Genomic DNA, 22,892 nt, shown 5'->3' on the forward strand with positions numbered 1-22,892 from the left:
TAAGAGCGTCAGCCAAAATGCCGTAAATGTAAAGTGGACAATGAGTGTAGAAACAAGGAGGTGGCCATAATGTTATGATATGATCTTTTGTACACATACTAAAATTTACAGACCTTGTATTTCGAGAGCATTGGAAATAGCATTTAAATTTTAGAGCAAAAATAAAATTCTACTATACTACTATATCAGTAATATTAAAACTGCATTTATATTTAAATCACAGATGTTTTTGGCATTAACAGCTTCAGTTTGATATGCATCACTATTTTGCCTAAAATGTCACCACGCCCTTCATTTGTATGTCTCATTGTTATGAGACTTACATTTGTGACGTGTTTTTCTCATAGCATGACATTAAAATTATTGGGGGGGGGGGGGGGGCAGTAGATACACACTGTAAATCAAAAGCAAATGCAATTCATATTGTATATAATCAGTATGTAATCACATTTGAATAGAGTAGCAAACAACAGTAACGCCCTAATCATTTGTAATTGTGAGTTTAAGGCTAAGACTTGAACAACACATTTGATTTATGTTGCTGTCATGTTTTATTCAACATACAACTAGGTAGCGTGTCCAGATATGTCTTTATATCTGACAGACACGCACTGTTTGAGAGGCCTGTTGGGGATTTGCTCATTCTTGCTCACAGATGTTTACAGAAACATGAAATAGGTCAGCCTGAGTGTATCTTGTCTGTCTTTGGTTATATAAGTCTGGGGCATTGAGGGCAGCGGTGTAATACGGTCGGATATGTATGTACTCTAATGATGGGCCCTCACCTTGTTTCTGACCTTGTCTGTGTCCGTCTGCTCAGGTTGACCTGGAAGTAAACGGATTTGTCTGCTTGCTTGTCGTTTTTATGGCCCAAACCCACCGGTCCTTGAGCAGAGTCGGTGTGCCGTAAATATGGGCTGTCACTCCAATGTCACTTCCTTTCCTCTCTTTCCCCACCGCTTTTTCTCCCGGAGGCTGGGTGTTTAATGCAGCCCTCAGGACGGAGCCAATGAATAAATGATTGTGATTACCTGACGGTGGCAAGAAAATTGGATGGCAGGGAGACGATAGGGAGTGTGGATGCCCCCCCTCCATCATATGGGATATGTTGTTTAATCATTACACACACACACACACACACACACACTTTGTGTTTCTGTACACATGCAAGGACATGTGTTCATACGTACGTCCCATATATATTATTATATAAGTAAATACCTTTAGTAATGTGTTTAACAGCCATTAATGGCCACAGGTTATTCCTTTCTCAAAGTCAGGTAAAAAGGCAGATATTTAATATATATGAAGCCTGTCAAAGTTTTCAGTATTTAGTGTGTTCACTCTTTTAAGGAAACTTACTTTCAGTTTTTAAAGAAACCAGCAGGAATTTTTTTTCCACACAAGCTCAGTCTTAGAAGTTGGTTGGATTTACTGCTTCTCACAGTCCAAGTAATCCCAATTACAAAGTTAGACTCATCAGGTCTCAGATGACCAGTTTTGGTGTTTCAGTGCAAATGTTCTTTTTTCTTCCTGACGGCTACACATCCCTTCAGACTCATAGCGCTGATGGACAGAAACACCTGTGAATTTTTCAGATCTGAAGCAGCTTGATTTTCTCCTCTCTCTCAAAAATGAAAGCTTTGAGTGCATTTTAACCGATGGTTACAGGTTTAATGGTCTACTAGATCTTGCACAGTTATCAGGGGTCCCAATTTCTCTGTATTTTTTAATAATTCTTTTGGAAACTCTTGACTCTCTTGACTTTTTCCTGCCTTATGCAAGTGGATTATCTAACATGCAATCACACCAGAAACATCTCCTTTAGCTGTTTCACATGAGAAAGATGTTTGCAAGGCATCTGAGGTGAGTTTGGGTGGTTGTTTGTGTGAAAGTTGGCGGGGAATGTAATGTCAACAACTCCTTGGGGAAGAGCGTTTGTGGGGAGTACACAACTGTCGCTGGTTGGTTTAAGATTCGCAGGAGGGGCGAGTTAAAGTGGCAGTTGGTGCATAAAAGTAAAGAATGGACCAATTATCTGATATTGTACTTGGAGACTGGCATGTCATTTCATATAAAACACTGAAAATGGATAGCTTGTATGTAATGGCTGTTTTAAGTGGAAATCAAAGAAAATGATAGTCTCTGACTTTTGCACAGTACTTTATATACAAGTGTCCATGTGGATTAATAACCTGTCCAATATATGAATTGTTAATGGTCTAAAACCAACTGTAACTTTGGCCTCAATAACCAAAAGAAATGGTTTTGCTCTTTCAGTTTAGAAGTTGCAGCTGTCGTTCGCACTGTTTTTATTTCCCTTTACACATTCCATGATAAATGGACCAATAGAAATCTATTCCAAAATCACTGAAATTAATTAAAGTGTGTTATGTTAACTTATACTAAAATTAGGAAAAATTTTCCCTGTCTCAAAAAGTTTCCAAACAACACAACAGGTTGGTTTTGTTGTATTTATTTATTTATTATTGTGTGATTTTTTTTTTTTACATTATATATATATATACACACACACACACACACACACATATATAATGTTCACACAGTGTGTGTATATATATATATATATATATATATATATATATATACACACACACACACACACACACATATATAATGTTCACACAGTGTGTATATATATATATATATATATATATATATATATATATACACACACACACACATATATAATGTTCACACAGTGTGTGTGTATGTATATATATATATATATATATATATATATATATATATATATATATATATATATATATATATATGTATATAAATATTTTGATTATAAACTGAGCACCGGGTCTGGGATATCGGGCTATATATTATGAAGATATTATTAAGATATTATTAAGAATCTCATATAACAACCTTAAACAATGAGTCGACTCCAAGCAGACGTGTCAGAGTCGAAGAGTCGACTCATTTGGAATCGACACTCCATTACTAGCCGGGAGATGAACGTACCATGAACAGGTAGCTAACTAGGTTAATTTAGCACGAGTGCATTGCTGCGAAGAATAAATGTTTAAAAGAAACCAAAAAAAAATAAGCCATATGCTCTCTTTGGCTGTTTTATGTAGTTTTACAGCTCATCAACATCTTAGTCGAGTTGATAGTATAGACTAAGATTAATTACATTAGGTCAGAGTGTTAGCTCGATCGTGCTAGCAGCCCTAACGGTAACGTTAAACAGGCTAATTTGTTCACCTGGTTGTTAACGTATGCTAGCTAAGCTAAAGTGAAGTTTATGCTAGAAAAAAAACCCACATTCACAAATTTATTCACTGTTTGACCCATAACGTCGCCACACGCTGAGGTTAGTTGACCGTTGTAACATGAGCTGATCACCTGTTGACCGCTAGTTAGCTAGCTTCACTTATTTTGCTGAGGCTGAGGTTGGCGTCTTAGTTGAACTTTCCATTCCACCTTAAATGGTGCAGCAGAACGCAGGCGCCTGAATGTAAATGCGGCACTATTTAAGGTGGGATGGAAAATTCGAAAACTTCATTTCGTACTGAAAATTCAGTCGTATTGTATTTTGGGATCTGTGAGGAGGGCTGGCTAAATGTCGTTCTACTCCTGTAACGTTATGCGTTTTTCTTCCGTTTTGGGTCATTTTAAATACAGACTTTAGACATTTTAACGAGCGACAGAAAGAAGGTGAACGGCAAGAGAAACGGCTGCGCAAAAAGGCGAATATGGGAAAGAGATTATTATTTATTTTCACTGTAACGTTACTGCATATTTTAAGAACTAAAACAGAACAAAATCATAGATGGATTTTTTTTGGGTGCTTTCTAATGAGACACCGGTTACCAGTTCATACAGATATAGTTATTTGTCACCAGGTGGTAATTAAACATAGAGTAAATTTCTGGCTAATGGTATTTTAGTATTAAGTTAAATTGTAATTCCACTGAATTCTCAACATTTCAGCATAATTCAGTCGTTGAGACGTGAACAAAGGCCGTGTATTCATAACCACTTCATGTCATCACCTTCAATTACAAAGGTTTTAGAGGAGTTAAACTCTTCAGACTTCTGCTTCCTATCACCACCACTGTTCACAGCTCGGAGTCAGTAACTGTCAATTGTTCACGTATTAACCATTTAATTATGCAGGATTTGTGAAAATCTTTAACGTAATGTTGCGTTATCAGAGTGTAGGAGGTTGAAGACGAGCTTGACGCACACACAGCTGAGGGAGGTCAGGAACTGACCATACAAGCAACAGAGACAGCAGGGAAGGTGAGCGATGGCAGTGAGGGACAGAGGGAGACAGAGTAATGTCATTTTTAAAATAATTTAGTTTGAAATGGCAGATTGTCTGTCTGTATGTCTAGAAGACAGGTTGTGCAACCATGTGACCATGTACAATGGGCCATGGGCTCAACCCCTGATGTTGGTTCAGTCACCTCCCTGACAGGCATATACTTTATTACTTTTTTTTACTGTAATTACTTATAATCACTTCTAACAGTCCAAAGCTGGTCAGTGCATTTTATACTCCTAAAGTCTTCATATTTTTGTCCTGAAAGTGCATTAATACAAACACAAACACACAGTCGGTTCTTCAGTGACGAAGCAGCAACACAGCTCTCCTGAGCTCACAGGTGATAAATAGGCTTTTGTAAGGAGGGGTAACAGCTCGGCCCGCTAACACATGCTACGATTCTGCAATTTTCCATCTGCCATTTGTCAAGCTGAGCTTGCCTGCAGACTGACTCACACTACATGTGATAGCACACTGAGCCTGCAGCCTCTGTGCAGCGGCTCATGTGATTTCGTTGACCCCCCTCAGGCCGTCCCGAAAGCTCTCCATCGGCGTGATCCATGGCCCCTGTCCCGCTTCACCACCATTGATCATGACCCTGGAAATCCAATACTCCGCAGCGGCCGGCGGGGCCATTTGTTTTCCTTTAGTTAAGCTGTGTTTACACACCCTACCTGCGCGCTCATCTATACCATACACGCGGCCTATCTGTGGACACATAGCATGGTCAGTAGGGGTGCGCTCAATTTTGCAACCCTGCTGTAAGCTTTCCTGCATCGTTTATGGTGTGTTGTAGAACGGAGCTATAAAGCGGAGAGCGACCCCTCCAGTGTGTTACACTTTCTTCTGTTTAGCTAACCTGAACCGTGACATTGATTTCTCTGTGAACTCCAGCTTTGTAGTGCCCCTTACACAGAAGCACTGTAGGAGAATACGTACAGTAAGAAACTGTGTGTGTTTTCACACGTGGTCCGTGCAGCGTTTCGAGTGATCTCATGTTTCTTGTGGCTTGAGTAATTTGTGCACTGTGAAAGCAAATCAGTCCAAATCCACTTATAGAACCTTAGAGCTTCCCATACATGCAGTCATACAAAAGCACCCTTGTCAAATGACAAATTTTGTTGAAATAAAAAAAATAATAAAAAAAATAAATAAATAAATGAACACATCCTCTACAGAGAACACACTTAAATGGCATTTTTCTGGTCATTTTAGTTCACAGTTTATATTTATTTCCTATATAAACTGAACTAAAGTTATTAGAAAAATGCCATCTAAGTGTGCACAAACTTTTGCATAATAAAGGTGTCCATACTCTCATGCATGAGTTTAAAATCACTGGTTTCAGTCACATGAAGACAAATTTGTTGCATATACCCGCATAAAATTATACCATGATAGAAACCACTATGCAACTCCAAAACTGTAAATAATTTGTAGAAAGCTGTAAAAAGTAGCAAATTTTACAAACTCCCACAGGAATGTACAGTGAGCATTATTATTTTTTTAATTGAATTTTTTCTGCATCATTTGAACCCAGCAGCTGTTCTATACATTTCGTAAACATTTCATGATGAATGGGCTAATGAAAATGTTCCAAACCTACTTGAAAAAAATCTCATTACATTAACTTACATCAAAAATAGAGTGGTTTTGCCTTGTCCTGTAAAGTTCATTTTAACATACTAACTTTATTATAATTAAAATTTCTGAGATGCTTTTTTGTATTTGTGGATAGCGATGATGTTTTTGTATAAGTAAGTGATACTTTTTTGATCCCACAACTGGGGAAATTCCACCCCTGCATTTAACCCATCCGTGAAGTGAAACACCACATACACACTAGTGAACACACACACTAGGGGGCAGGGAGCACACTTGCCCGGAGTGGTGGGCAGCCCTATCCACGGCGCCCGGGGAGCAGTTGGGGGTTAGGTGTCTTGCTCAAGGACACCTCATTCATGGGCTGTTGGCCCTGGGGATTGAACCAGCAACCTTCCGGTCACAGGGCCAGATCCCTAACCTCCAGCCCACGACTGCCCCATGAATATGTATATCTTAAGTATATCTTAATGTTTTAAAATAATTTTAGCATAGGCCTAACATTCATTACAGAAAAACTACAAATAATATTACTCACTCATAAATCCATTGAATGCCTTCTTTGTGTACTGTTTCATTTATTATTTTTCTACCCTTAATCCCACCACACACATTTGTAAGATAAAAGATGAAAAGTTTGGACATCTCACTCGTCAGCACAGAGAATTAAACGATAATAAATTCAACATCCAAAGTTGCTTGTGTTTGAAAAGTGGTGATTGAATCTGGAGTATTGAATATAGTAATTGCTACAAATAAACAATCACAATATACAGTGGTATGCAAGAGATTTGGTGCCTCTGGTCAAAAAAATGATGTTTTGCTGATTTTCTAAGTGAAAAAATCACTTTAGCGCATGTTTTTCTGTTCATTTTATGAATTTCACATGGGGGGGGTCCCAAAAAGTGCCCTGTGCAAAAAGTAATGTTACAGTTTATAATTAATTTTTATTTATTTATTTGGCTCAAAGAAATTGTGACTGAAGAATGCAGAGAAATTGCACGTTTAAGTGTGTCTCTGTAGAAGATATGTTCATTATTTTCACTTAAAAAATCAACAATACCTGTATTTTTCCAAGGGTGTTGTCAATTATTGGTGGGTTGTTAATTATTGTACTATTTATCATGAAAAAACCTGTTGTTCTTCAAATATTGAATAAATTTGGTGTCTAATTTGTCTTGAATACATCTAAATAAAAATAGAAATTGAATGGCAAGTCATTTTAAACCTATAAATGATAGTATATTATTATTATTATTATTATTATTATTATTACTTACCAATTCTCTTATTGTTTCTTACAGTTCAGCTGATGAACATCTTCGCTGGGACACTGAAGGTAATTTTTTAGCCATGTTTTTCATCCATTCTTTCACTCTTCATTTATGTCCTTCAAGCTGCATCACCTTTTTCTCTCAGACACTACAAACAGCTTTTCTCCTAAATGCATCAAACGCCTTCAACTATCTTCTATAATAGCAGGCACATCACACAGTAATTATATCATAAAAATTATTTGTAATGCGAGTAAAGCCTCTCTCATCCGACGGGGCGGGGGGGGGGGGCGGCTTCCCCTTTCAGGAAGTGAGAGGGTTTAATTTGAAACATATTAACGCTGCTTATGATTGATAATGTGACATTTCAGGGGTCTGACAGGTGAATATTAACAGGGCAGCGCAGCAGTAAAGAAAAAAAATTCCAGACTTATGAAACTTTTGGGCGACCTTCAAGCCATTAAAACGTCCTTAACCTTAAGAAACATTCTATACAAAGTAGTAATCAACAGCAATTAAAGAGTAATTATATCTGTGAAAAAAAGTGGAGCAGGCAAAAAACGTTTTAGTGTCTAAAATCCCGCTGCCTTTAATCTGAATACAACAGAACAGGGTTGGAACTGCTGGAAGTAGTCTAGGTGACCAGATTCTGAAGTTTTTCAATGACATTTTAACTTCAATGAAGTTTAGCCCACTACTGTAAACCCTCACTCTCTCAAATTCTCTCTCTCGCTCTTTCCCTCTTTCTCTTTCTCTTTCCACCTCCACCTCTAGTACCAAGTGTTCTTTGTTTAGTAGTTGTTCTTTCCGTATCTTGGTACTGTCTCTGCCAGCTGTAGCTTGATGCCAGTGTTTAGCTCTAGCTGACGCTTCAGTTAAGAAGATAATCTTGTTGTCTTAAAGAGCTTGGATAGGGTTTTATCCCCTGCTCTACTTAAACCACACTCTCCACGAGGTGGCAGAGGTCAGTGCTCAGCTGTAATATGGGCAGCTACATTCTTAAAGGCTCAAGCAGGCCCAAAACTCGCATTACATTTTTGTTGTATGCAGTATTGAATCCCTCAGCATTTTCAGTTTTTCTATCATTTTCAATTTTTGAAATGGAAATTTTTCCAGTGCTCTGTGACTCCAATGCTCAGGATGCATCACATGATCATTAGGAATCCCTATGATACTCAGCAGAGCCACTGGTCACTGCTAGCCCCTGACCTGTAAGATAATAACTGCATCTGCTAACTAGCAGTAGTGATACAGCACTAATCTCAGGTGGTCATCACAATTTTTTTTGTTATACACTTTTTAAAAAGAAATATACACTGGTTCTTTAAGGGTTCTTTAAGGGTTTCTAGTTCTATATAGAACTATGAACACGCTTGGTTCTGTAAAGCTTTTTCTAGATGCATTCTAAAAAGGTTCTTCAGATTGATGGAGAATGTGCTGTATATGGTTCTATATAAACCCTTTTGAAAGGGATTCTATATACCTCCACAATGGGTTCTGCTATTGTTACGGTGCAAGCTTGTAACAATAGAAGATCCCTTTTTGGTGCCTTTTAGAACTCTTTTCAAAAAGGTTTATATAGAACCATCTACAGCACATTCTCCATACATCTGAAGAAGCCTTTCATGATGCAAAAAACCCTTTAATGAAGCAAAAGGTCCTTGGAGTGTTTATGGTTTCATGTGTAACCATTTCTCCACCCTTGAAGAATCATATTTTTCTAAGATTGTAGGAATATTTAGCCGCCTAATTTCAAACAGCCCACTCCTAAATTTCCACCCCAAAGCACTTTCAGAATTTACTGCCACCTTCAATATGCATCATCAAATGGATGTTTTTTGTGTTCTTTAAGCCAGAAAATCTCTCTAGACACCCCTGCGGCACTGCTGGGAGAAGCCAGTAGACATGATACAACTGGCGAATAGATGATGATAAAATTTTTCATTTTGGCCAAAGTGTCCCTTTAAAGACAAAGGATCCTTAATCATTCTTTGCTTGAATATACTGTTCCAGAAAAAAAAAAAACTTGAATTTGTTCAGAGCCCTCATAAAAGCTCTAGAAATATTTCTTCCCTCACACATCACAACCAACAGTTGAAAGGTTCTGTAGTGAATCAGAAGTGGTTCAGCTGTGGCTCATTTAGACATTTATGCCATACTATACTAATGGGAGTGATATGGTAACAATATCATGATACTTGATACATTACATATATTGGTTTGATAAATGGGAACCAACACGATGCAGCAGGAGTGAGAAATAAGTGGGCACGGCGAATTTTATTGAATATTTAATGTACTCCACAGCGCTTCATGCAGGTAAACAAGGTCAGTGCTTTTGACCTCCTGTTATTGACAAGATTCAAATTCGATATCCTCACCGTAAGGTGAAGGTTGAGACAACTACAGCATCTAAAAGCCCATCAAAATCTATTTTTAATGAAAAATGCAGGCAACGCAGTTTTCTTTACAGGGGAATTTCTTCCAATATTTCTGCATAATTAAATGGTGAGATATGAAACATCATTCCAAATCCATTTTAGAGAAATTTACTGACTGACAAATGCAGTGTTCACTGTGATGTTGATAGGAACCGAAGAAAGCTGAAAGAAATGATTATGAATCTGACCACTGAGACATTTTAAGATTTTATTGTTTTAAGAAATTCATTTCATTTCAGTGGATTTCTTTAAAAAAAGGCTAGATAGTACCAAAAGAGAACTTTTTTTTTCAGGTTTAGCATTATTTTATTATTATCAACATTACATATAAAATCTCAGATGACATTTTTAGGTTCACTGGTCATTTTGTGTAGTATCACAACCCCAGTTTCCATCACTGGTGTAAAAAAAATAAAAAATCTAAAGTTTCTCTACAGTGAACCATTTTGCTTCAAATCACTCAGAGTGACTTTGTTTATGCTCAGATAATCATATATCATCACATCACCTACCCACCTACCCCTAGCTGACACAACTGTCTATTCAGGCCAGCCTGGACTCTAGGTCAACAAACACGATTTGGTGAGGTGTTGTCCAGCGTCTCAGTCTGACCTGTTTGTGTAGTGAGATTGGCTGATCCTCCCTCCTTCATCTCTGCTTGCCCCACAGATGGACAGAAAGACATAGAGGATGAACTAAACACTGGGCTGGAGCTCGTGGACTCATGCATCAGATCCTTGCAGGAATCTGGTATACTGGACCATCAAGAATACACAACTGACCGTGAGTGACTTAGACTTCACCTATAATGTACTTTTGTTTTTTTTATATAAATCTTTAGGGATGTAAAGCTACTGTTAGTAAAAATGAGTAGCTCAGCTCCCAAGTGGTGCAACCATCTAAGCGTTGGTCCTATCATCAGGAGATCGCGAGTTTGATCCCTGGTGATGCTACAGCTGTCCGTAGCCAGGAGTCCAAGAGAGCACAATTAACCTCGCTCTCTCTAGGTGGGTAGGATGGCCCCCCTTCTCCCCCCATCACTCAGCGCGATGCTAGTCAGTGCAGACATCTGTTATCTGTTAACAGATCTGACGGTTGGCGCTTTCCTCCAAGCGCGCTCAGCTGTCCAATGACGTTGCATGAGCGGCAGTTCGAAAAGAAACAGTGGCTGGTTTCACAGGTCTCAGAGGAAGCCTGTGCTGCCTTCACCCTCCTAGCATTGGTAGTACCGTGTGACTGGGGGAGTCCTAAGTAGCAGGTGGAATTGGAGATGACTAAATTGGGGGGAAAAAAAGAGTAGCTCTGGTTCTGTGAGCCATGAGACGATTGTAAAACACATATGAACGCTATATGTATATATATATATATATATATATATATATATATGCACCAAATTATTAAAGACCATTGTTGTTCAGAGAATTACAAATCACTGCAACCTACAGCCTCATTGTGACACACAGCCTTTCGTGTTTTAGCATTATAACACTTAGCCTTGCATGGCTTATCATTGCAACATACAGCACCTTGTGGCTTATCATAGTAACATATAGCCTCGTATCGCTGAGTGTAACACAGCCTCTTGTTGCTGTAACCCACAGTCTCTTGTGGCTTATCATTGTGACACACAGCCTCATGTGGCTTTTTGCTGTAACACATTATTTCGTGACTACTCAATGTAACACACAGCCTCTTATGGCTTTTCATTGTAACACAGCCTCTCGTTTCTTAGCGCTGTAACACAGCCTCATCAGTGCAACATAGCTTCTTGTGGCTTATCATTGTAACACTCAAACTGTTGTGGCTTATCGTTGTAACACACAGTCTCTTGTAGGTTTTTGTTGTAATGCAGACTCTTGTTGCTTTCAGCTGTAACACATGGCCTCCCGTTGCTTATTGTTGTAACACAGCCTCATCAGTGCAACACAGCTTCTTGTGGCTTATCATTGTAACACTCCAACTCTTGTGGCTTATCGTTGTGAAGTGTCTTGTGGCTTTTTGTTGCAACATACAGTCTCTTGTGGCTTTTTGTTGTAACACAGCCTCTTGTGGCTTTTTTGTTGTAACACAGCCTTTTGTGGCTTTTTGTTGTAACATACATTCTCTTGTGGCTTTTTGTTGTAACACAGCCTCTTGTGGCTTTTTTGTTGTAACACAGCCTCTTGTGGCTTTTTGTTGTAACATACATTCTCTTGTGGCTTTTTGTTGTAACATACATTCTCTTGTGGCTTTTTGTTGTAACATACATTCTATTGTGGCTTTTTGTTGTAACACAGCCTTTTGTGGCTTTTTGTTGTAACATACATTCTCTTGTGGCTTTTTGTTGTAACATACATTCTCTTGTGGCTTTTTGTTGTAACACAGCGTCTTGTGGCTTTTTTATTGTAACACAGCCTTTTGTGGCTTTTTGTTGTAACATACAGCCTCTTGTGGCTTTTTTGTTGTAACATACATTCTCTTGTGGCTTTTTGTTGTAACATACAGTCTCTTGTGGCTTTTTGTTGTAACATACATTCTCTTCTGGCTTTTTGTTGTAACACAGCCTCTTGTGGCTTTTTTGTTGTAACACAGCCTTTTGTGGCTTTTTGTTGTAACATACATTCTCTTGTGGCTTTTTGTTGTAACACAGCGTCTTGTGGCTTTTTTGTTGTAACACAGCCTTTTGTGGCTTTTTGTTGTAACATACAGTCTCTTGTGGCTTTTTGTTGTAACATACATTCTCTTGTGGCTTTTTGTTGTAACACAGCCTCTTGTTACTTAAAACTGTAACACAGCCTTTCATTGCTTATCAATTTAACACACAGCGTCTTATGGCTTTTCATTGTAACACAGCCTTTCGTGGCTTATCTTGTAACGCACAGCCTCTCATGGCTTTTCATTGTAACACAGCCTCTCATTTCTTATCGCTGGAACACAGTCTCTCATTGCTTAAAAGTGCATCATAGCTTCTTGTGGCTTATCATTGTAACACACAGTCTCTCGTGGCTTATCATAGACACACACAGCCTCTTATGGTTTTGCATTGTAAAACACAGCCTCTCATAGCTTGTCAGTGTACCACCGAATCTCTCATGCGCTATCCTTGTATCACACAACCTCCTGTGGCTTATCATTGTGATACACAGCCTCTTGTGGCTTATGGTTGTAACACACAACCTGTCATAGATTGTAACACACAGCCTCTTGTGGTTTATTGCTTTATTGCCATTTTTCAATGTTTTTGGCCTGGATAAAAGTTGGTAACGACAAAGAGAGAGTTACTTTCAAAATGTCTTGTATGAAGATCATGCATTCAGTTAGTTGCCTTTAAATATTTGGAAATCAAATGTACAGTGGCCTCAAAAAGTATTGAAACACTTTTACCGTTTATTAATTGGTGAACTTTAATGTGAACTTTGGAGTTCTTTGGTTACTTCATGAAACGTTTAAGAAAATGATATTGGTTTCAGAGGAAACTTATAGCACAACATCAGTGGCTGTTTCTTTGCATGGTCAATTCCAACCCAGACACTTCTCAGAGTGCTGTAAAGCACAAAGGCAGAACCATCAAAGTCTAGGAGCCACTGAAGCTACAACCACGTTTCTTCATTGCAACTGTATCTCCTAATCACTTCCTAAAACCTCCTACTTTTTATAATTGACCAAGATCATTTTAGGTGGTCACAGGACGGATCCCATGAAAAGTACATAGCTCGTATAAAAGATCAGATGGATTTGATAATTACTTTCCCATATCAGTGATATTTTATTACACTGTCTACACTAATTAAACATAAAATATATTGTTGTTTCATTTAGTTAGAAAAGTTTTTCATTTAGTTACAAAAAGAAAGACACATGGAAGCTGTTATTATTGTCTGTCCTTTTTTTCTTTTTTTCCCCTCTGCTTAATTATTATCACATCTATAATTATTGAGGTATTTTGCTAATAATTATGACGGCATGTAGATCAGACTAAGAAGGTCTGTGACGCTATGGAGTGAAAAAAAACAGCATTGCAGTAGGAAATAAAACTACATCTCCATAGTAAATGTGTCAGAAAAATATATGGCATTATAATTCCTGTTAATATTATTCTTTGCTATTGTGGTTTAATACTGATGCATAAAGTCTTAGATATCATGACAGTGTGATAATCTAAGTGTAGGTGTACTTTATTCCCCTAGTTCCATGTAGTAACCACATATTAGAGTAAACTGTAGGCTGCCGATGTTTGCCCAACCCACTTGTCAGACAAAATATGTGATTTACAATTTCAGACATACAAGTTAAAAGCTATGCAGTTTCCAGAAGTGACATTGTACCACCCTGGGTGCTGATTTCCATTTTCTATTCATGTAAACAAATGCTTGTGCTCTCCATATTACATTATTAGTGCAGTGCCAATCAGCTGAGCAGAGCATGATCCTGTGGAAATGATTACACAAGGACTAGGAGAGAGCAGAGCACGATCTAACAAATTTTGGTTCTTGCTAAACAGAAAGTATTTGGACAACATTGTTTGTATGCAATTAATAACATGATCAATCTACATATATCTGATGCAAATGAATATATAATCTTTAAGTACCTATCATTTGCAAACAATTCAGCCAAAAGCAGCTTAAGTGCAAAGGTTACAGCTTATCCCATAAGAGGAGCTCATTTTTACTGAGTGGTTAATTGTAATAGGCACCAGACAAAGGTGATAAAGGTGAGCTTCCGTCTTAATTTTGACCACAAAGCATTCCATTTTATTTTTTACCTTAATTTTCGTTTGCTTTTTTATAGGCATGACATCTAGTATGTTTTTGATTAACCTGTGCATTAAAAAACTTACTGAACTGTGTTGAATGATGTTTGTAGAAATGTAGATTTCTCTCACTGTTTACTTTGGGTGGGAGTTGTAACACTGTTGGAGGCTGTACTTTAGCCCAGGCAAGCTCTCACTGTGAGTTACACTGTGTGGCCAAAAGTTTGTGGATGGCCCTCCTAATTTTTAGTATAGGTGGTTCAGGTACATTCATTGTACACTAATAACAGGTACACTAACATGTCCATAGCCATGCAGTTTCTAGAAACAAACACTGGCATTGGAATAGACTTTACTGGACTTTAAATGTGACACTGTCACAGGATGCCACCTTTTCCACAAGCCAGTTTGTGAAATTTCTGCCCTGCCCTGTAATGTTTTATTATGAAGTTGCATCCAGGAGCAATAACAGCTCAGCTACAAAGTGGTAGACCACGCAAACTCAGAGAGCTAAACCAACAAGTACTGTAGTGAGTAAAAATCTTCATCTTCCTTTGCATCTTCCCTACACTCTTCATTCCACTGCCGTTGGAATGAACATCAGCACAATTAGTGTGTCGGGAGCTTCAGGAAACGGGTTTCCTTGTCTGAGCAACTGCGCACAAGCCCAAGACCACTATGCCCATAGTTCCAATGAAGGTTGATGTTAATGCTACAGCAAACAAAGACATTTTAGACAGTCCTATACTTCTAACTTCGTGAAACAGGGGCAGACCCTTTTCTGTTCCAGCTTGATTGTGCCCCTGTGCACAAGGCAATGTCCATAAAGATGTGGTTTGGCAAGTGTGGTGTGTGGGAACTTCGGTGGCCTGCACAGAGCCCTGATGTCAGCTGGAACACCGGCTGTGTTTACATGCAAACATTTTTGGCAATCTGACTGAATGTATTCCAATAAGCACATAAGTTGGATACCTGTCCCACCGCTGTCTTTTAAAGCTCAAAGCATAAAATTTGTTTCTGCTCCCAAATGTTATTCACTTTCACTATGACGCGATGCACATGTGCAGAATGTTCTTAAACTTTCCGATTGGGAATGTAATCGGATACAGACATCATGGTTATTACTCTTCTATTTACAGGATTACACACTTCGTTCAATCGGATAGAAATTCTAAATGGCCTCAGTCAGACTAATCTATTCTGATAGAGGTGTTTACAAGGATGTATTCTATTCCGATTGAGCTATTCGTTGGATTATTAACGGATTATTAGGCTGCATGTAAGCGTGGCTACTGATTGTGAGCTAGATGTTTTTGTCCAATATCAGTGTCTGACCTCACAAATTCTCTTTTGAGTGAATAGGCAGAAATTCCTACAAAAACACTCCACAATCTTGTGCACTATGTTAATGCTCATAGCTTTAAAATGGGTTGCCCAATTGCTCGGTGTGTGGGTTACGTGTCCACATACATTTGGCCACATAATGGATTTACATGCTTCGGAATGTAGCTGTGTTACAGCCACCGAGAGAGTGATCAACATACTTGAGGAGTGAATTTTGTGATATGTAGACGCAGCTTAGAATTTGTAATTGCACAGTGATTGCTCACCAAAACACTTATGATGAAAAAAGTTACTTCATAGTACAAAGACAGTCCTCAGGGTGAATATCAAAAAACAAACATCTAACCCATTGCTGAGAATTCTCATATGAGAAAATGACCTAAAAGCATGTTCGACTTGAACCTATTTGACTGCATAAGAAATCCATTACATTTTACTCCACAATAGGTTGCGACCTGCTCTTTCTTGTTCATCTTCTCTAGTTCAGTTCACAGCAGGACCCAGTGTACTTAAAAGTACTCAGTCTGGACAGTTTCTCTCAGAAAATGTGAGGAAAAAGCTTAGCACAGACAGTTTTAAGTGCATGCTGATCCAGGATCTGTGATAATTGTCTGTGAACTTTTCTTCTGATTAATGGATGTGACCGTGAATTCTGATGGTGCAAGAGGAGCTTATTTGAGGTTGTCACATTGGTACAGGAAGCTAATCTTCTCCAAAAAGTACTTTAATGTCATTATAAGTCTATTTGAGGTTCAGTGGAAGTCAGTGGGTGTTCTATGCTATTACCCACAATGCTGTGAGCATGAAATGGGCCCATTGAGTGCACATTTTCTAGCCTGGAAAAAGTCAAGAGGGAATAATTGAATTATATTTGGAAAATTGTCTTGATTCATACTGCATGCATGCTGTTCGAGGTTTTGCCATTACTTGCTGGTACTTGTGAAAGTGCTGTCTTTTTCTAGAGATGTTTCCGAAAATGGACTCACAGCAGTAATAGTCCAGCCCAGAGAGCGTGTGCAGTCTCTTTATCACATTTTGAAACACTGAGCCAAACAATATTCTAAAAGGAGCTGTGAACGCTTGCAGCAGTTCTACATTAGCAACTTGCAGTAGAAAAGTAGGGAAACTTTTCCCACAATAACGGCTTACTATGCAAGAGGTGACTTTTTCTCAGGTAAACTTTCTCATGTCTAAGATTGGTGTTGCACTGACTTTTAAAATCTTCAAACCATAAAGAATTTATAAGCTTAGCCCACTTCACACCTTATAAAGTCATTATGGGTTTCAAAACTTTCCTACTTGAAACCTCGGACCTGAAACTTCAAACGACTACATCATGCATACTTAGCAAATATTAAAGTATTATGAAGAGGTCATATTGTCACTGTCCAAAAAAATCTTAAGTATCTAAATTTTTGTTCTACATAATTTCAGCATAGTAGCTGCATTGTGCATTTTATGATGAATGGATCAATAGAGGTGCTCCAAGATTTCGTAGAATAAAATTTCTTTACATTAAGATTGATTACTTACATTAAAACTAGAGGTCTTCTGTGAAGTTGCCATTTTGGAGGGTATTTGTTGATGAAACAGTGACAACATACAACAGAAAATTACACAGAAGAATCAACATCTAAATATATCACATTTTTACGATATTTAGTTTGCCTGTTTATTGGCTTTTTTTATAGCTTTCATTCTTTTCAAGAGGCAGTGAGATTTTTCCTCACCTCAAAAGTTCAGTCTTATAAGTTAGTTGCATTTTCTTCTCACGATCCAAGTAATCTAAATGATAGTCAGCATGTGTGGATTTGGTATTGTCGTTTCATGGGTTTTTGTAAAGTAGTCTTTCGGCTGCTTCTTTTTCTCAGTAATGGCTTTTTGACGGCCGCACATCTTTTCAAACTCTTAGTGTTGAGTTGTCTTGACACAGTGGAAGGATGGCTAGAAACACTTTTTTTGGTTCTGAAGCAAGAGTGGAATTGATTTTCTCCTCTTTCTCAAAGAAATGAAATGACTGTTTATCTATTGGTTACAGTTTTGGTGGTCTAGCAGCTTTTTGCGATTTTAACGTAGAAGGTTCTTCACACAAAGTCTGGGATGTTTTTTTGTCTAAACACTGAAGTCCACAGGGAGTCCCACCGGCTCTTACTAGAGTTAGCTGAAGCTGCATAATGAGCGATTCTGCAGGTATTCCATAGATCAGTGAGGAAATTTGAGGCTCTGCTTCAGCTCGTTGCTCCTCTCATTAAAACGGAGCAACTGAACTGTGGTTAAGTACAGCTGCTGTAACGGACTCACCACTGTTCGTAGATATCAGCTCTCATCCGCCATAAATTGTTCTGAACCTCCTTGTTTTTCAGTCAATGTTTGCTTGTCATATCGGCTTTCGCGCTCTGCTACAAGCAAAAGTTCTGATGCCATGTTGATGCGCATATGTTTGGGCTGCAGCCGTGACAGTGAAGCTCTGATTGGTCACTCAGATTTTAATCTATACAGTGCAGAATATAGAGCAAGCTTTCCTTAAACATTTTATGCAGTACCACAGTTTGGAATTTGTGTGAAAAATGGCATTAATATACAGTATGTGTGTTAATTTACAAAACGATGTGCGTTTTTTTTTTTTTTTTTAAATCCGTAAAAATTGGACTGTGAATAAGTCTTCAGTCCTATAGTCTGTATTTTCATCTAACGTGTGAACGAGGAACTTCAGGATGCTGTGGCCAAGCGGCCTCACGCAAATGCAGCTTATAAACTCGCAAAATATACACTTTATATACACATATACATTTTATGTCACTGATCAGCTCTCATAAACTACAGAAATATTGGCAGATCACTGCCATCTGTGCTTGAGTTCACTCGGTAGCATCGTGAGAAGAGTTCATGTTGGTTTTCCAGCATGTAGTATTCAGGACTTTAATTTAAGCTGTTAAACTTGCATAATCTGTCAAGGCTCTTGAAAAGAATGAAATAAATGCACTTTTTTTCTCCCCCACCCAAACGATTAAAAATTAGATAAGATTAACCAATTTTACATCTCGTTTTCAGGGGATCTAAATCATAGTGGCTCTGCAGCTCTAGAACGTTCCAAAAAGAGTATGAATCATTTCTAGGAGAGTAAATATGTTTGCTGTGATGGGCCTGAAATGCAGGGATCTCTGCCGTTTGTGCTTTTCTGCTCGGGGCAGAGTGGCTCTCAATAATTCATCTGTTGGAGGGAATCAAGATGAAATAGCTGCTGCTTTTGTGGAAGTATCTAATGTGAGGAGCGCTTTTGTAGCTCTGCAGACAACCTGGCGAATGTTTTCTTAAGGTTTTATTCTCTCAGTAATTACTTAACATATCTCTTAAAAATGCATTAGTTGCCTGCACATGAGGGAGGCAGAGGATGATGTCATGAGAATTTTTGGAAAGTCAGGAGGCGAATCTCTGTAAGACAGCGGAGCAACATGTCAAGTATTCTGTAGCTAAAAGCTCAATGTTTTGGTGCTACAATACTAGTGCAGAGGCAGCACTAGGGCTCTGGTTACCAAACGCCTTGTAAAAAAATGGCTCCTTCATGAAATATGTAAGCTTACTGGATGAGAAGCTGCATGGATCTCTTTGACCTAACCAGCAGAAAGTAGAAGTAACTCCTAGTGACCTTTTTCCACATGAGGTGAAACCTGGTGTATTGGGATATCTACTCTGGACAAGTTGATCCCACGTTTCGTTCAACTGTAACTCACCACGATAACGAAACAACTCATTGTAGCCAGTTCCACTACATAAGTGTAGGATCTCTGATCATTATGAGTGGGTTTTCTAGTTCACACAAAAGTGGGTCCATGTGAATGATGGTGTCCATCAACCATCAACAGTGAACAACAAGACTTGGCGTCGTGAGAGTAGTAGAGGATATGAGATCTGCTATATGGGCTTGACTGTAATTTTTTATAATCATAGTGGGTATCTGAAGCATCTCCCACTTGCTGAATCATACGGAACATATTCCTTGATTCTACATCATGCATCAGTATCCTTTGATGTCTGCTACAGTCCATTACCTGTATGAAGATATGATCCTTCCTTAGGTTAATCTGTCCTACATTTTCAAATCATGCAAATGACGCCCCATGTCTAGAGGGCAGGTTTTGTACTACTTGAAGAAAATCAGATCAGTGACATACACTATATGTCTAAAGGTATCCAGACACCTACCTTTCAGAAATCAAAGGTGGTAACCAGGAGCTACCGTACTTTTCCTTTGCTACAGTAAAAGCAACTGCTCTTCTAGAAATGTTGGAACGTTGCTGCTGGGATTTGATGCCATTCAGTAGGCAAGAGACTATACACAGCTTTGAAAATTGATAAATCAGGACAAAACTATCAATAAATATTGATAACTATCGATTTTTTGCATTGTTTAAAATCATCAGTCTTTTGCAGTTACATATTCTAGGATAGTGTCAAAGACAGTTTTACACACAAAAAACCCAGAAAACAAAGAAACCCAGAAAACAAAGAAATCAAACATTTTCACTAATGTTTTTACTGTAGTTGCTCTTGTAGTTTGTTCTCCTGTTTTGATGCTTAGAGCTCCGAGCTGAAGCAGAACCTAGAACTTTCTGCACACATACCAACATGGCATCTACAGAGCTACAGCTCCATTCAGTCAATCTCCCAGTGCCAAAAAGTTCAACAAAAAAGGTTACTCATCAATTTCATGAACATTATCAATAATTACTAATCAATCCCAGCTCAGATTAGTGACATTGCTAGGTCAAATTAGGTCATTAGGTCAAATTTACAAATGGAGGTCCATATATATATATATATAATGTTGTGCAATATACACTTTTTATTTGTCTAAATCTCAGTCAAGATGACCGTTGAGTACAGTTTAATTAAAAAAAAGTGGAAAATGCATTTAGCAAATAAACATCAACAACTAAATAGTCAAGTTTTTTCCGTATTCACTCTTTTTACACTTTGTCATTATTACTGCCTGCATCCATTTTGGGATAATTGCTTTTTGTTTTCAGAGAATTCAGAGATATTTTTCCACACCTCTGTAGTTCAGTCTTAGAAGTTGGTTGCATTTTCTGCTTCTCACAACCCCAGTAATTCCAAATATGTCTTTAATGAAAATGAAAGCTTTAAGGCACTGTTCATCTGATGATGACAGTTTTGGTGGTCTACCAGGGCTTGCACAGATGTTAAGACTCTTATTTTCTTCATATGTTGCAACATTTTTATCCCAGTCTTGCAACTCATTTGACTTTCCCTTCTGTATGCAAATATTTCCAATAAAAATGTATAACTTGTACTTAATGACTGCTTAGGAATGAAATAAGTGAGGAGTGATCTCTGACATTTGCACAGTACTGGGTGACATAAATGGTCACTCTTGTCTGTCCGATGTTAGCCATGAGCACTTGAGCAACCACAGCATTAGTATGCCATATTTCTTCCTGCATTTCATTTGATCTCATCTTCTGCCTTCCAGGGTTGACCGTGCTGTACCTCGGAGCGTCACCTGTCAAGCAGTCCAGTCACATAGCCTTATTTAAATGTATAAATCCTGCCAATTTCATGGGATCAGATTGCTTGAAGATGAACCTCACTGCACCATTGACAAATGGCTTCTTGGTTAAAGCAAAGTGATCTTTATGGGAATGTCATGTTTGATGTATTACATTCATGAATATGACCCCAGATATGGACCTTGAAATTCAGCCATTATAATAGGCAGTGCTGAGACTTGGTGACCAAGTTGATGTTATGACAATAGTGGTTTCTGCAGTGCATTCAAAGATAGCGAGGCCCCCTAAAGAAGCTTTGATTAGGATTCCGATCTTGCTGGCTTCTAGGAAAAAAGCCTGGAATCCTGGGGAGGGAGCTTGCGTTTCATTTGTCGACCCATCCATTGTAGATCAGTGGAAGAGGAGATGCAGAGAGCAGGGCCATTTCTGGCCATAACAATGAGCTCGTTTTATTATCTCCCCCGAGCAGCTTGATGCATCCAGCTGATAGAGGGTCCACGGATTAACATGATGGGCGCAGAACCCACACTGCCTTTTTCTTTCCGAGACAAACACGGGCGTCTAAGTTCAAGGCACCTTACAGAAGCATCGTCTGTGGCACAGCAGAAAGTATGAGAAAAGCACCAATCATTGCTTTCACATCGCGTTCCATTCTGAGGCTAATCTGCCTGATTGAGACTGATAGTCCAAACATGTTCACACTGAAAGCTCCATCAATTTTGACGGGGCTCTTGACAAATTAAGAAGTGCTGATGCGATCTAACAGGCACGCTCGCAGCGGGCATACAAGCTGCCAGTGCTCTACCTTTATGTCTGGCCTTGTTGACACAAGCTATAAAGTCTTCAGCTTCCAAATACCCATCCATAAAAATCATTTGTATATGTCACAGGCAGATTGAGTGTCACATGCTGATTAAAGCAGATCTAAATCACATATTAAATTAAAGCTGATTTTAAATCTGTGATACGGATGTAGTGGTTATTATGAAACCATGCAGGAATGCATGATGCTGTCAGGAATTAAACTTGTGGATGCAAAGCACTTCCTTGACAATAAGATAAATGCCATCAGATACAGATGGGACCCCTATTCCAGTTGTACTGCTTATCTGTATTATTGCAAACTGTAGATATTAGCAAAGCTAAAACACCAAGTGCAGCCCAAACAACCAATGCTACATTCTTAACAAAGCTGAAAAAGAACCACATACAAGAGGTTGTCCATCATTGAGAAGAACCATTTAAGCATGTGTTGTCATTGTTGTTTTTGTATAGTGATTTCCTTTACTAAAGGTAACTCCTTTTTTAAGGGTGTAGATAGCTTTTCCTTAACATTTTTAGGAAAAATTAAACACGTTCCACTTCTAGGAAGACTTTCCACAAGATTTTGGAGTAGAAGAAAAGAGAATTTGTGAGGTCTGACACTGATGCTAGATGAGAAGGCATGGCTCACAATCAAGTGTTCCAGTTCATGCCAAAGGTTTTCTTTGGGTTTGAACTTTGGGTTTCTTTGTGCAGGCCACTGGAGTTCCTCTACACCCGATTTGTCAAACCATGTCTTTACAGAAATTGTTTTGTGCACAGATGAACAATCTTGCTTGAACTGAAAAGGGCCTTCCCCAAACTGTAACCACAAAAATGGAAGCATTTAATTGTCTGAAATGT

General features: G+C 38.5%; 1 protein-coding gene across 2 annotated transcripts in view; it reads left to right on the forward strand.

Moving 5' to 3' along the window:
* Positions 1–22,892, forward strand: part of ctnnd2a (catenin (cadherin-associated protein), delta 2a) — a 570,926-nt gene that overhangs the window by 256,779 nt on the left and 291,255 nt on the right. For both annotated transcript variants that reach the window (XM_017716448.2, XM_037534162.1), the window contains 2 exons: positions 7,213–7,247; positions 10,293–10,406. In XM_017716448.2, the coding sequence (XP_017571937.2) occupies positions 7,213–7,247; positions 10,293–10,406 (149 nt within the window). The remainder of the gene's footprint in view (positions 1–7,212; positions 7,248–10,292; positions 10,407–22,892) is intronic.

This window comes from Pygocentrus nattereri, chromosome 24, assembly GCF_015220715.1.
Source record: "Pygocentrus nattereri isolate fPygNat1 chromosome 24, fPygNat1.pri, whole genome shotgun sequence".
Classification (NCBI taxonomy): Eukaryota; Metazoa; Chordata; class Actinopteri; order Characiformes; family Serrasalmidae; genus Pygocentrus; species Pygocentrus nattereri.